At 32.7% G+C, this 16418-nt stretch overlaps 1 protein-coding gene across 1 annotated transcript in view; it reads left to right on the top strand.

Moving 5' to 3' along the window:
• The window catches only part of NCAM2 (neural cell adhesion molecule 2), a gene marked incomplete at its 5' end in the record, with an annotated part of 131722 nt that overhangs the window by 75497 nt on the left and 39807 nt on the right, over window positions 1-16418 (top strand). The window contains 2 exons of the mRNA XM_005151624.4: window positions 14262-14381; window positions 15487-15608. Of these exons, the coding sequence (XP_005151681.2) occupies window positions 14262-14381; window positions 15487-15608 (242 nt within the window). The remainder of the gene's footprint in view (window positions 1-14261; window positions 14382-15486; window positions 15609-16418) is intronic.

The following is a 16418-nucleotide window of genomic DNA, read 5'->3' as shown; positions in this document are numbered from 1 at the left end:
ATGTATAACTTGACAGATTCTTGTTATTAGAGTTGGCTGGAGCTTCCTTTGAAAGTTCACATTGATTTTGAAACATTCAGTATTACATGCTTTTAAGTTGTAAACAGCTAATTCTGAAGCTTTCTGTATAACATGATTTGATCTTGAAACTATTTTAGTACAGTAACTGTTTGAATTGTAATTTATTCTAAAAAAAAAGAGTATAATGGCAGGTACAAAAACCTGCAATCCTCATGAAGACAATAACACTGTGAAGTAGATTGTGGGTATTTAGGATCTCTGCTGCCATTCCTACTAAAATTGAATATACAGCTTCTTTGAGAAAAAAGGCTCTAAATGCTGCCATGTTGTTTCCTTATGTCTTCCTCTTTCCAATTTGCCTTTTTATAGTTTATTCTCCTTTCTCACTTGGAAGTTTTCAGCGGGTTCACCTTCTTTTAACCACGTATTTTCCTCTTCATTTCATTGTCCCCCAACTGCACCACTGTGAGTTTTGCTGAAAAAAACAAAATAGGTCGTTCTGGTTTTGAGCATCTTAAAGGTACCTCTGAATGGAGTGTATTACCAAAGACTACTCTGAGTGATGACAAAACCTAGTAAATATGAAAACAATCTGAAAGTCATTTTGGTCTACATCTAGATATACTTAGTAATAGTTAAATATTGGGAAGGTAAACTTTACTGAGAGTTCATTGGACAGTATTAAAAATTAATGCTACATCCATATTTAATTAATGATGTTTTCTGAAATATCTATCCATATACCCCTGTTTAGAACGATTGAGGTTGTACATCTCTAGTTTCTCTTAATTTATCTCTGATCTGCATTAGAAATCAAAAACTATTTCAGAATTTCAAATATTTGCTAAGAAGGAGCCATCTTGGTTTTGTAAATGTTGGTGCTACACTGTGTAATTTGATGGAGAAATCAAAAGGGACACTGTCACATTTATTGGAAGTTCTTGCACACATTCTGTAATGAGTTAAAAACTTGTTCTATTTGTGAACTATAGGACCAAATCAGAAAAATAAGATGTGCTACCAGAACACATACTGAACAGCCCAGAACAAAGTCTTTGCAGTTAAAGATGTCAAAAATTACTCCTAGTGACCTTTATTAAAATGAAAATACTGCTAAACATAGCTGGAATTTTTCTGACAAAAAAAAAAAAAACCAAAAAAAAAAAAAACAAAAAAAACCAAACAGTCTTTACTTGTTTCCAGCAAGTTTTCTGAAACATCTGATTAATCTCTCCATCTATGTTTTAGCCTACTTAGAGTGTCAAGGTAGGATAACATTGAGATATCCTCTTCTAACTCTCTACTTTCAGTTCCTGAAGAAAATTTTAAAGAGGCTTTTCTTAGTGGAAGGCTTTTCATTTTTCTTTATGGTTTTTGAGACATTTGGGAGACTTTTAAGTCTTTTGAATGATAATAGAAATTGCATGGTTTTCAGATAGTTTCTCATCTTTCTTTGGTAACTAAGAAACACTTCCCCTCTGCCTCAGCATCTTCTCAGGTGAGTGAGGAGGATGTTAGGCTACACACAGTCAGTATTCTGTGTTATGATTTGTAGTTGGGTCATCGTAATTTCCGTACTTGGTCAATATTCCTTAATGGAAACAAGATCACTTTTTTTCATCTGTTCACATTTTAGGGACAAGTTTATGGCTAAGATTCAAATATAAATGCCGTTTACACAGGGACAGTTAATTGCTTGCACATCTCAAGTAATGATGCATACATAATGCATGAGTCATAATTGTTTCCCCAACAGCCAATGATAAACTATGCTGAAATTTCACAGGATGTCCTTTTATCAGACTGATTTAACTTGAAAGTGCTAAAACAGCACTGCAGCCCTTTCTTGCCGCTCTTCAATGTAAAAAAGAGGGAGAAAAACCTACATGCAGGAGAAAGTTATGCCTAGAAGGCTGTTAGCCTTCCAGTACAAAGACTGTGAAAGCTAAACCGCGTCTTCCAATCCCTCTCTACTACGAATAGAACGAGTAGTGTAGTTGTCTTCATACAGTCACAGAGGACAGCCATAAACTCATAAAATTTATGAAAACTATTTCTCAATGAAACAAATGTGGAAATGTCTGTATAGAAGTTATTGCGTAACTTCAGCTTATAAAAGTCATAATGAACACTATCATAGTTCACTAAGAACTCAGTGAGCAAAAGGTAGCCAGATTTTTTTCTCCACTTGTTAGGTGCTCTTCTAAATGTGAGATTTGCTTTGTTAAAGGATAGCTGCAAATTTATGGATAGCTGCACTTTACAGTTGTGGTGCAGTGGGGCTCCCTGTGGGCTGGAGTCCTGAGGGGAGGTGGGTGGGTAGGGACAGTCATGGCTAACAGTGTCCTCTGGACCCAGATGTTTATAACCCTGTCAGTAGTGTGAAGAAGACCATTGATCTTGAAGTAACAGAAGCACAGATAATACAGGCAAAGTTCATTCCCTCAGGAGCATTTTAATCCTTTCAGCAAGACAGTTGGTAAATCCCTGAGTGTGAGGTGTTGCCCATGCACCATCAAGAAGGGGATAACAATCAGTGAAGCTCATTTGCCAAGCTTTTCTCTGTAGACACAAGGAAACAGCATGAATGCCTAAGATACATGTGCTGGGAAAAATTGATTCACCACAATCTTCTGTGGGATTTTATCAAAAAAAAAAAAAAAAGAGAGATTTGCTACTCAATTTCTGACTTCATAAGAAAAAGCCTGCATTATTAAAAGCCTCTGAGATTCACTGGTATAACTCTAATAGTGAAGCAATTGAGTTCTTGTTTTGTCTTAATAGAATTATTATCAGTAATTCTGGTTCAGAGGCAGTAAATAATGCATTCATAATGAAAAGGATAATAAAAGGGACTTAGTTTATACACAAACCTAAATCACTGTGAAGGTGTACTTGAAATCTGAAAAAAAAAACATGCTCTGAAAACTTCTGTATGTTTTTAACAGGAATACAAAAAACTTCATTTCACATCAGTCAACAAAAAAAAAAGAGAAACACAACACACCAGACAAAACAAAATGTATGGGCTTTAAGTTTTTAAGTTTTGGGTTTTTTTCAGGAGATGTTCTATTGAGTTTCAAGTCTTTTGAACAAATTATTCCTGGACTTAGTTCAGCATTTGTAGGATATTAACATAAAATGTTTTTTACAATGGAAATATTTCCAAAAGCATGGGGTATTTCTAAAAACAGAAAATTAATATAAGAGATGCTTTTCCGAATCTGTTTGCATTTTTAAGTTTAATGATCAACTATGTTTTCTCTTTTGACATTTGAGATTTTTCTTTGGGTGGCAGAAAGCAGAAGCTTTATGAAATTAATGTCAAATATATGTTTAATTATTGAATACATTACTTATAAAGGTATTGGACACGTCAGAGATGCTTTATCAACATATGCTTATGCTTTTTTATTGAATATTCTGTGGAAGGAGACAATGTTCAAAATCTTATGGTAGGATAATCAGGCTGTGTATGGAAAGCGGTTAAATCTTTATTTAACATGTGTTTTTACAACTTTCCATTATAATGCAAAATGAAAGGATGCAAAATATTAAAATCCAAGAAATGTTGAAATATTCACTCTTTGTACAAAAAAGGAAATCCATTGATTGGTGGACAAGTGCCATTTAGCTGCATATCTGAAAAAATAAGCATAGCAAACAAAAATAATTTTTTTTTAAGAAAAAAACATACTAAGGAAGTGTGTACAGCATCTTAATCTTATGCAAACTTAAGACCTCTGTGTTTATGATTTTAGTTTTAGCTAAGAAGATGTTTTCAAACTTTAAGCACTACAGCTAGTATTTAATTTCAGCATAACTTTTTGCTATCTCTCTGTTTTTTGACAATTTGGATGTCAAATCTGAAATAAGTAGTTATTTGTAATTTCACGTTCAAATCTCAGCAGGTTCAGTTTATTGTTTTCATCTAAGTGCATTAAATTTCGTATGCTTCATGAAATCATAGAATAATTCTGAAAGGAAGGGACCATCTGCTCCAGACCCCCTCAGGTCACAGCAGGGCCACCTTCAAAGCTTTGTTAGGGCTTTGTCTTCAGTTTTTAATTTCTCTATACACACAAATTTTGTATTAAGAGTCTTGTTTGTGAAATAAGGGGATTTTTACCCTGTCTGTACTATATTTTCATATGCATTTAACTCTTAGAGTAGTGTTATAGTAGAGAAATTATTTTGTATTACCCAAGATATGTTTTTAAACTGCTGTGCTGTGTTATGCCTGGTACTGGTACTCTTTGTACTACACGTGTCCTTAAATGGAGTTATGTACATGCCAGTGTACATAATAGATACATGGATTAGAATTCACATGTACTACATCTTAGGTTATAGGTTTTGTACTTCCTGCTTCTTTTGTCCTGAAGCATGATAGTATGTACCTGTTGATTACTAAAACACTTAATCAGTGTAACAATACTTCACATTAGACTGGGAATTTTCAGATGGATTCTTGAGATATGAACCCTGTGTAATTTATACCTGAAGTCTCAGAGATTTTTGTACATGTTAAATGATGCCGTAAGTGATGCAGAGCACATTTCTGAGTTCTGAATTCAGCGTCAGCATCTGATTCTCCATTTAGCAGTCTGGTAGGCAGGCAGTTTAAGGCCAGTGAAAACGTGGATTAAAAAAAACTGTAAACCCAAACCCCCATTATTTATTGTCACTTTATACCAAACCTGTGCATCAGCATTTGATGCACAGTATGGAAAATATTAAAATGTCACATTATCAAATTGACCAAGTTGTGTTTTAATTTAAGAAATTGTCTGTTGTCAATAACCAGTAGTTGATAATACTGTAAAAAAAAAAAAAGCCTAGATGATTCCTGATACCAGTTAATATGCTAATGATACTATTGCCAAGCCTAAACTCATGGGATTTGTTTTTCAAAAGAAAATGGATATTTAGCTTGATTAAAAGCTAGTTTTCTCAGCTTAAACCAACTTTGAAATGACAAGAATATTGGAGTTGCATATATATGCAGGATTTACTAAGCTATAGTGATGTAAGATGGAATACAAATAACATGAATGAAAAGTCCTTAATTTTAATTAATCTAAATTCTTCAGATATAATGTCATGATGCAATTTGCAACATGTCATATGATTAAAAAGAAAAAAAAGATTAAGGAATGGATGCAATTTACAACCAATAAAGATTACTATTAAATGGTAAGAAAAAGACCACTTTTTATCCAAATAAATTTGTTTGTATACCTGCATGTGAGAAAGTTATTCCGCCCTCTATCTCCTTTACTATTCTTGGCCTCCATCCAGCTTAATCTTCACTGTAAAAGTCTCATGTGGATGGAAAGGTTTGGCCATAAATAAATGCCTTAAACTAAATTACATGGATGGATTAGAGAACCTAGAAAGCGAGAAGTGTAAAGGGAAAGCTGTTTAAATATTTCAGGGCATTATGTAGACCTAAACCATCAGAAGAATGAAGTGTACTTTTCATGGTCAAAGGTGAAAAAAACGTCATAAGTAGTGAAGAAAACTCAGACAATTTACTTCACAGCATGAGTTCATATCTAAAAGCAACTGAGCATTATGCAGATATAGCCATTGTCAATATACAAGACCACTCTTCAATAACTTGTAATCCAGTGTTTGCAATTGCGTTTAGTCAAACAGTCAAAGCTCACTGCAAAATCTGATTTATGTTCTTGTGGTGTTTATTTTAAAGACAGACTTGAAAAGCTGTAAGAACAAATGCAAGATACTTAAATTGCAAGAAATAGGTAATCAACATGTTAATAAGCAATTAAATGAAGAATCAGTTACTCCAAATATTTTTCTCTTAGTGTTCCTCTGTTCTGTTAAGTCCTGGCTAGTCCCTAATTGGGCCTTTTCAGGCTTTTTATGATAGCATGTTTACAAGCACATTTGCAGCTAACATGCTGATCTGGCTTGTAAAGGTAAATCTCGTTAAGTAAAGAATGATGCAATGCAATGTTGGATATGAATAACTGATAAATGAGACTAATGGTGAAACTGCAAACTTTGCTTTTCAAATCTGCATTTGTATTCATTTGCATTTATTTAGCATTGCCAATCTGCTTACAAGAGGTAAAATGCATTTAAGTTTATATGCATTTATATGTCTATATAAAATTATGCTGCAATTAGTAATACAAAACAGAAGAATATTCCTCAAGAAGAGAGTATTCTCCAGGTATTTTCAAGGTCACTGAATGACAGAGTAATTGTGGATGGAGTTTTCCTTTTGCCACATACAATAATGAGGACTAGCACAGCCCTATGTGTATTACATTTCATTATATCATTAAACAAATTTCCTTTTCAACTCTTTTTTCTCTCTACTCTTTCTCCATTAGCAAGAAATAAAGTATAGTATGCAACAATAGAATGAGGAAGAAAAAAATATTAATTAAAATTAACTTTGCATATGGGGTGGAAAAGAACAGTTGTTGAAATCATCATTCATGTCAGTCTTGACAACTTTGCTTTTTCACAATAGTGAATAACTTAAAATACATTTGGGATCATGCTCTGGTCCCTTTGCTTGTCACTATGAGGACTCTCTTTGATGAGATCAGTCACCAGGAGTTGGTTTATTCTTCCCTCAAATGGTGGTTAGGTTTTTGCCAGCCCCTGCATTTCATAACAGAGCAAGTAGAGTCTTTTTCTTACACTTTGAGTCATCCAGAGCTGAAAATTGCATGTATTACAGGAGCCAAGGACAGAACTACTGTGTTATAACCTGCTTCCTTGGTAGCTCCAAAACTGTAGCAACATGCCTTGGTTATGGGGCAATCAGTGTTAATGAGAGCTTCCAGTTTTCAAAATCTGTTGAGTGATAATATACCATTCAAGAGTATAGGAGACTACTTTTGTTGGCATTCAGACTAAGTGGTTTGTTTGGAGAATAAAATCAACCAAGTAAAATAAGTAGCTTAGAAAAGAGAAAATAATGTATTTAATTTCTAATAATGAATTCAGTGGTATGCTATAGTACATAATTCTCTGTACATAGGTAAAACTGAGAAAAAGACAAGTAGATATAAATATATTCTGTTTATTAGTGTTAGTCCACAGAATTATAATAAAATTCAAAGTCTTGAAATTTTAAATAGCAGTCTCAACTGAAATGCAGTGCTTGTTAACATACATTAATTTGCCTAATATATCTCTTAATTTGCCTAATAGCTCTACTTCCCTGTAGTATTAGAAATTTTTGTTCCTTTGTGCTCTGCAGATATACAGAGTTTATCGTATGCAGGTTTAGCATTAAGAATGCCTGAATTCTTGATGTCTTGGAACTTTGTAAGAGTACTGATAAATTTGTAGCAATGAGTAAAGAGTAATTCATTTTCTTAGGTACTTTGGGTCTATCTGGTTGAGAAAGGCCATCACTTAGTTGTATCTGTAACATGGTGCAGTTTTCTAATACTGTGAGAAAACTAGATAATTGCATGATGAGTAAGAAAACTAGTACATAGCATGAAACATCTTAAATCTGTTGCAAAGTATTAAATTAATAAAAATATTGTAGCTCTTCAGAACTTGGCTGAAAATAGGAAAAAAATGCAGTTGTTAAAAGTAAACTGCTGTCACTATTTTCTTGGACTTCAAAGGCAATTTAAAGTTCTCTCTTGCCTTTTTTTTTTTGTGTATGTGTGTAATAAAAAGATATTTGAACCAGTAATCAGTTACTAGCTTAGGATAATGGAAGTTGTTTAATTTATCTTCAAATAAATATCGATACACGCACACACAATCCTATGCACAAAAAAAATATTTCAAAAAGTATTTCTTAAATGCTTGTTCTAAAATAATGTATTATTTATTATTTAATAAATAAAATGAAGGTCTGCTGTGTACCTTGAGGACGCCTGACATTTTAAAGATTAGGTCATTATAAGAGCATTTGGTTTTGAAATGTCTTTAAACTGTGTGGTTTTAAAGCTCATTATGTACTTCCATTTTAGCCTAGTTAGAAGGTTTCTGTATGGAAAAGAACACCAGTAATTAGTAGTGATACCTCACATATCCTAGTAATTTTGGCAGTTTTTTAAATATGGAAGATTGCTTTTGTTAAAAGTGCGCTAAAAAGATTAGCATTAAAAATAACACCACTTTTAACAAGAATAAGAACCAAAATCTGTCTACCACAGTTAGATCCTAGCTGCACAGAATTATTACAGGACAAGAGGATAATCAGTACAGATGGCAGAATTTGTTTGTTAAATATTCTGTTATTGTCAAATTGGTATAACAAGAAAAATTGAAGAAGATATGATAATATGGGCTGTTTCATCAATGGAATTACAAATATCTTTTGTTAGCGTTTAGCCTAAAATATTACAGACCATAATTTTTAATTTTTCTTAACAATAGTATGTGTAAATAAATTACGTGATATGTAGTGCATTCAAGTATGTTTCTATTTTAAATAAAGTCATGGGAACAGTTTACTATCCATCTCAGTAAATTGCTTTTGTTCCAGGAATATTTCTTCTAGGATATATTTTTGTTCTGGTTTGGTTTTTTTTGTTTGTTTGTTTTTGTTTTGTTTCTTTTTGTCAATACTGTATGCTATCCTGTGATTTAGATAAAATACTTGTCCTTTTTAAATAAATAAATTAGAAAATTAACTTCTAAACAAAACCTATTCATTGTTACGGGCATATCGTTAAATGACAAAACCCATCTTCTGGATTCATGCTGGATCAATATTTTATAAACTGTCTTGTCAGTCCAAAAATTTGTTCTTTTCTGAGGACTTTGGATTACCCTCTTGCTTGCTTTATTTTCATTAATTTATATTACTTCACATTTTATAACTATGATTGTCCTATTGATTATTTAATCTTTTCTTACCTGCTTTATTTAAATAAAAATGATACTTCTGATTCAGTTTATATACGGACATCCCAGAATCTTACCCAGTAAAAATAAAAATTAAATATATGGAGAAAAAGAGCTTACAGGGAAATTGTGATATGGAGCTGAACACAAAATATTAAAGCGAATTTTGCCAGATGCAATTTCTTATATGAACTACTTAAAAGTATTTTATATGGAAGTTATTCATGTTAGTGAACATTATATTAATTATACCTGATCTACCACACTGTATATCTTTATTCAGAGGTAATTGTTTATAGTCACAGTTAATTAAGCAAGATGCAAAATTTATTCCAAGATAATGCAACATTATAGTGCAAAGAATTATGAAAATTTCAGATAAAGCCATTCCTGTAATTTTTAGAATGGTTACTTTTATTTCTATGTATACATTTTAAAGTATTACTTAAGGCTTGATATTGTCTCCATATATATTTATGGAAGTTATGCCACTGATTTCACTGGCAGTAGGATTTGCTATCATTATGTTTTTTCATATAATGTGCAACTTGAAATATTTTCATTTTAACATTCATATATTTGTTAGTTGAATTCTGACTTATAGCCAGATGCTTGAATCAGTGTTTATAAAATTAATCTTTATTTGGGCAAGGCAGACAGGTGGAACTGAGGCAGCATGGCTGTTTCTGCATGTGGATAAACATTTTGCCTATCTGGGGCAAAATCTTCTTCCCTGTCCCTTTCCCTGTCGTCGTTCCCCTCCCTCCCCCCCACCTGTATTTCTCTACTGTGGCAGTTTCTAACTTAGTCAACAGTCCTGTGAGCACACAGAACCTAGAAAAAGAGGTTTTATACTCTTCCTCCTACTGTGCAAACATACAGAGTAAACAAAACAGTGTTACTCATCTCAGGCAGACAGAGGTTCTGGGAGAAATTCCTCAGATGGTGTGAGATCGACAGAAGTCTGAGACATTTGTACAGAACCTCAGTACTGTAATGCCATAAGTTCCTCGCTGCTCTCTTCCCATCTTTCCATGTCTTTTTTTTTTCCTGTCTTAAAAGAACATGAGTCATCACAAAGAGAAAGCTGTTTAGGCTTCATGAAAATGCTATTCATTTTTCCCTCTGAAAGAGATTCCGGTATTTCCAGTGGACTCAGGTTTTTTTTTTCTGTGAATAGTAAAATAATGAGTAAAAGGTGCAGCAAAATGCTGCTAAATCAAAGCACTCCACTAACTAACCTGCACCGTATTTAGTCTGCATTCAGTACATTGTAATAGAGATTCAGACTACAGGGAAAGAAATAGAAAAAAAAAATCCTAAAATTTGTAATGCATCTTTGACAGAAATTTTACACTGCTGTCACTATCTTATCCAAGTAAAGATGATATTTCAGCAATGATACGTCTCAGCTGCTTTGTTTCAAAATAAATTTATGCCTCCTTTAGTTAGATCTGGCATCCTCAAGGGATTGAATTTGGTACTAAAATAACATTGCTCTATGCAACAGATAGATCTCCAGTGAGAAGAACGTATTGATATATTTCTGTTAATTAACCTTATATGAGTTCTACTCTGGGATTAATATGATGTAACTGCTATTGGCTCACTTAACTTTCCTTGCTTTGGTGGTGGTTTATGTAATATATCGCAGTCCTTAGAAGAGGTCTGAGATAGCTTTCCTTTGGTGAATAAACAATATAATATTGTAGACATTTCCCAGCTCATTCTACTGCAATAAGGTAATATAAACAATCTACCCCTAGACTAGAAATGTAGCTGAGGGTTTCTGGTTTTGTTTTTACTCACCTGGATCTACGGTGCAATTTATTTCAAGGCAAATCTTATGTCAGATGTTGTTTTCCTACAGTTCATCTTGACAGCAGTTAAAATTCTGCAATAATAAAATCAACTTTTCTAGCTAAAATGCTTACACTCTGTTTGAAATAGGATAGAGTCCTGCATTTTTGTCTGTCTACATATTTTTACACCCCTTTTTTTTCTGTACAGTGTTTGTCCTTCAATGGTTTGGATTTGCTTGCAAATTAGAATTTGTATAGCAAAAGATATATTTTTAATGTTGCTTAAATTTGGGATTCTTGTCACAGAATAGGTTAAACTGAATTTTGCTGTTCAGTAAGGTTTAGTTCTTTTTGGTTGCTGTGTTTCTTTTTAAATTCTAGTCTAGAAAATAAAATAAATCACCCACAATATTCCATGCATATCCTGTTAAAAAGTATTTATATTTTTATTTTAACTGCCTATACAGTACAGTAAACCAAAACCAACATAACTCGTAACTTCTTGTCAGGATCTCCTTCAAGGATACCATGTGACTTGAAGCCTGTCTATACTCTTAAAAATGGAAAACACTAATGTCTGAGCTGTTGTGCAACATGTTAATTGAGCCCAACAATACCTATAAAGGTCACAAGAGTATCATCTGGTTTGCCTCTTTGAAGTTACTCCTCAATGTAATGAGTCACTGTGTGAATAATCCCAGCAAAACTAGTTAGTCTACAGAACTGCATTCTTCACATAAAGTGTGCAGATACTGTGATTAGGAAGAAAATATAAAAGCAGGTAAATAGGACAGGTAGAAAAAAAACTGAAAGAATCAAATCTGAAAAATAAAAGGAATTCCACTTTCATTATATCTGGGATGATATGTGCCAATGAATATACTGATGGCATAATTTACACATATGGTATGCAGTGGACCAATTTTTTCAGCATTCATATTCTGAAAATCCTGTATTTCTTTTAGAGTATTATCGGAATTTTTACACCTAATTATGTAAGTATCATTGAAAACTGTAAACAAAATATCCATTTTGGTTAGGAGTTTGAGCTGTGGACTCTTGCAAGAGGAGTTCTGTTTGTGTATGCAAACATGAATAAGTTGATTTTATACTCGTATGACAGATACATACCTTAAAGAAAAAACAAAATTGTGTTATTGTTTTCTTCCATTCTGATCATATTTTAAAAATGTAAAACACTTAACAAACAGTGAAAGTTTCATTACTCTAGATTAGTTTTAAGCTCTGCACTTTTGCTACATACTGTAGTTTCTTACTCTTAATCTAGGTAACTTTTACAACTGGAGTGTCTGAAGTATTCTGATCAAGAATTATTTTTTTCTTTGTCAGGAGTAGGTAGTTGTGATTTTTTTCCAATGTATAAAATATATTCACATAATACCATCACTGATACCAAGTGGTTCCGGTTTTTGAGGACATATTTTCCTATCAGATTCAGTTTGTTTAATTCCATAAATGTGTTTGTAAGAGTTATTGTATCTACACACATAGTGCTGTGCAAGGAATTCTAAAATGGACACAGATTCTTTAAATACTGCATGTAGATGTAATTTTATTCATTTAGATAGGCCCCAGGAGTCACTTGAGTGTTTATAGAATCAGATCCTTGGATTTTCTGTAGTTAACACATTCGTGTTTTGTTAAGTGTAGACTCATAGTCATGCTTTTATATTGTTTAAATTTTAAAAACATTTACAGTAACACTAGGTTTTAGTATGCCTTAAGGTTTATTTTCAGTGAAGTTATTCAGTCTTGGAAAGGTAATCATGGCTGAAAGGCAAGTCAAACACTGCTACTGCTTGATTTAGGTTTTAAGTTTAATCTCGCCATAACTGGATGTTGTATATAATAATCCTCCAAATTCTATTCTTACTGTCATGGTGATACTTTAGTTTTTCATGACATGGTTATACCTCATAGCTTTATATTTTTAAATCTCATGGGAATATGGTAAGGATAAAATATGCTGAAAGATACAGTTCTACTGTTTTGTTTACAAGAAAGCAGTTATCATGTTTCAATGGCAAATTCATGCAAAGTGTTCATAATAGAGTGTGAATTGTAAAAGTTACTGTTTTTCCAAAATTCATTAAATCCCTTTAGCTTCCCATTTAATGGGACTTCTTTCTGTCTGATGTGGAAACTAAAGAAATAGAAATTCTAATAAATCTGGACTCAAAAGAATAACAGAGTACTGACAGAAATAATTACACTTTCAGTATATATAACTTGAAAACCAAGCCTAAAGCAACTATTAAAATATTTCTCTATATTGAAACAGAGTGGGCTCCCTAGAGACTGAGAAAGAGACTATTGGCTCTTTCTCAAGATATCACAATTCTTTATCCTTTTGTAAGATAATACAGCCCCTGCGTTTTTGGCCAAGACAAATACTGATGTGCTTTTCTGAAGTAAGTCCATCCAACTTATGTCCATTCCCCAATGCGAATCTGACATCTGGAGAGCTCATCACAGAGCTGGGAAACATCAAGCAGGCAATTGCTGCAGAGACAATGAAAGGAAGCTTTTTTTGTAAAGGCAGGGTAATGATCCAAAAACTCCCTGTGGATTGAAGTTTCCAAGTGCTTATTCAATATCAATATTAGTCATGTACAGTACTATGGTAATATATAATAATGTATTCACATAATGGATCCAGCATATTTTTTCTGGATTTTGTTTCTAGACTTCTTACTGTACACTAGAGAAATAATATTCTTAATGCTGTATGGTATTCTTCTTGGCAAGCTTTTTCCACTGTTTTCTTCTGCTTTCTGTTTCTTCAAGTAGAATCATAGAGATAAGTTCAGGCTGTGTGAAAGGTTTATGCTAGGGATTCAGTCTTGGTTTCTGAAAGTAAGTCCTAAGTTCAGACACTCTAATTTGCTTATAATTTAATATGTATTTCCACAGACTTCCTCTGAAGTATGTACAAACAGGCCTAATTCACTTCCAGGTCCTCAGCAGATAATTAAGAACTCTTCCTTCAATCATCATAGCCATCTGTCATTTTAAGTCTTGAATACATTGTTGAACTGGCAAAGCATAACGCCAGTAATTCACCACTGGTCTACATGGAGATGCATTTAATAATGTGGTCCAAGCACGGTTGATACTGCTGTGCATGAGGGAAAAATGGCAAGCTGTGAACTGTGTGAAGGTGGCTGGAATGTGCATCAGATGCCTATTGCCAACTAGAAGAATGGAAACTGATAATTTTTTTGCAATATTCTTGTCTTGTGTGCTCACAATCTGAACGTAAAATGTCAATCCATATCAAAGTCCTTAACTGTTGCCTATAGCTTCTGTAACACTGACAGTAAATTCCTTCAGATGCCTAACTTCCTTAGTCACAATAATGATTTTATGCAGATGAAAAAAAAAGGGTACTCTTAGCTATTAACAAGAAAGCTAAGTTTGGTACCTCTGGATTGTGAGAAAATGGGATTCATTAAGTTACAAGTGAAACAAGCAAATTTTGAAATTGCTAGACTTTTTTTTTTCAATATATTGCTTCATCAAATTTTGTTCCCATATTTTTTCTTCCCTTTCCTTTAGCGATGGTTGCTCTCAGCAATTTGGAACCAAATACAACATATGAAATCAAAGTAGCCGCTGTAAATGGAAAAGGGCAAGGAGAGTATAGTAAAATCGAGATCTTTCAGACCTTACCTGTCCGTGAGTAATACTTGAGCTGTTAAATGAAAATGTAAATAGAATATTTTATCTCCAGATCAGCTAATAATTTAAATGATATACCGTGGATAACATATTTTATATTTACATACTACTACTAAGTGCATAACATCAGTCTTTACATTGTTTCTCATGGTTTTGTCCTCTTATTCCCTCCCACCAAGTAGTATGAATGAACTTAAACTGGAAAATTTATCACATTATTTATAATTTTGAGACATAGACAAATTTGTGGTTTATATTTAGGATCACAAACCATGAAGCATATTAAATTAAGGACTTTTTCTCATTTACACTCATTTACACAATTACTACAAATATTTTTAAAGGAACCCTATCTTTCTATATAGATGTAAATTTACAGATATTTTGAATATAAGACAAGTATAACAGCACACTTTCATTTAGGATCTGATTAAACTTTATAAAAGGCATTGTGTATATAAATGATAATTAGTCTGCAAATTTAAATTAGCTAAGTAGCTTAAATTGGCTATTAACCCTTTCATTAAGGTTCTATTTATCTTTACATTGCAGAAGAAGTTGGTTTTGCTATTGGTAATTGTATTTTTAAAATTTCTTGTTAATACAGACTACTCTATAAGTATCTAATTTTGTCTCAGCACATTTATTGAAGAATTAATTTACCTCATATCTATATTACAGTCTTCCATATGGGAACAGAATTCATGCTTGATATTAAGGGTAGTTTTCTGTAAGTTAGTGTTACCTGCAAACTTCAGTGTGAGTAGCAATTTGCGACTTGCCAGTCTATCTGAATTGATGGCTAAATCATTTCTGAAGTAAATTACATATGAAAATGTCAAAAGATAAAGGTCTTAAATGAGTACTTCTTTCACACTTCACATAATTTTATTTCTTTTTGTGTGAATAATTAATCTATATTAGAACATACTCTAAGCAAAATATTTAACACACTTATTAAGGTTGTTCTGTAGTGCTTGGAGGTACTATGTTGATTTTAAAGATTTTGATTAATAACATTGTGGACAAGTTCCCAGATGTAATTTAAGACTTATCTTTTGCTGAATTATTATTATCATCTACTTTTTTTTTCCTTGTTTAGGGGAGCCAAGTCCCCCTTCAATTCATGGGCAACCAGAAAGTGGCAAGAGTTTTAAACTTAGCATAACTAAACAAGATGATGGAGGTGCCCCCATTTTGGAATATATTGTCAAATATAGAAGTGTAAGTATTTCAGATGCTTAGTAATACCTGCTTTTAAATATAGCCAAGACTGTTGATATGATTTGAAATGTGGTAAAATGGTTTGCATACTACAAAAAGAAGATATAGTATTGTGACTAGGCTGCTAATGCAAGATTATAAAATAAAAGATAAAAAAGAAACAAAAGCACCCTGTTCTTTCTAAAGGTATAACTGAGAGGTCATTCTAATAAGAAAACTGTATTCCCTGTTTTGTTATGTGGTAAATGAGGAACATTCATGTTCACCTCTCAAAAGTGCATTAAATTAACAGACATTGAAGTTACATAATTGAGAGTTGTTTGAGCAGCAAATTAATAATTTTTTATAAATGAATCTGTATTGATAGGTAGCATCCTAGAGTTAGAAAGCTATACTCCAATGCTCTGTATTAATTTAAAATTAATTATCTGTTCATGTTTCATATTTTCTGTCTTCCTAGATTCCAAGGTTCAGCTTAAAAAAGCTAAAACATTTCAAATTGTTAGGACTTTCATGAGCTTCAGCTTACATATCAGTTCTTTAACAGCCAGCCATTGTGCAGATTTTTTTGGCCTTTGATCAGCTACGGTCTGTTTGGTGTGCTCTCATTAAATCTGGCAAGTTTAGAAAACACACCTTTCTAGCTAAAATATCTTTCCTGATTTACTATGTTTAGAAATTACGGGATTGAAGAAATAATTATAGAGCTGGTATAAGCAAAGAATTTAATTCAAAAGTGTGCATTTTCTAATAACTTTGTGTTCTTTTAGAAAGATTATACTACTTTTTTCTCACTAGACCCGGTAAAAG

Source organism: Melopsittacus undulatus, chromosome 2, assembly GCF_012275295.1.
Source record: "Melopsittacus undulatus isolate bMelUnd1 chromosome 2, bMelUnd1.mat.Z, whole genome shotgun sequence".
Lineage (NCBI taxonomy): Eukaryota > Metazoa > Chordata > Aves > Psittaciformes > Psittaculidae > Melopsittacus > Melopsittacus undulatus.
This window is presented reverse-complemented; position numbering and strand designations above follow the sequence as displayed.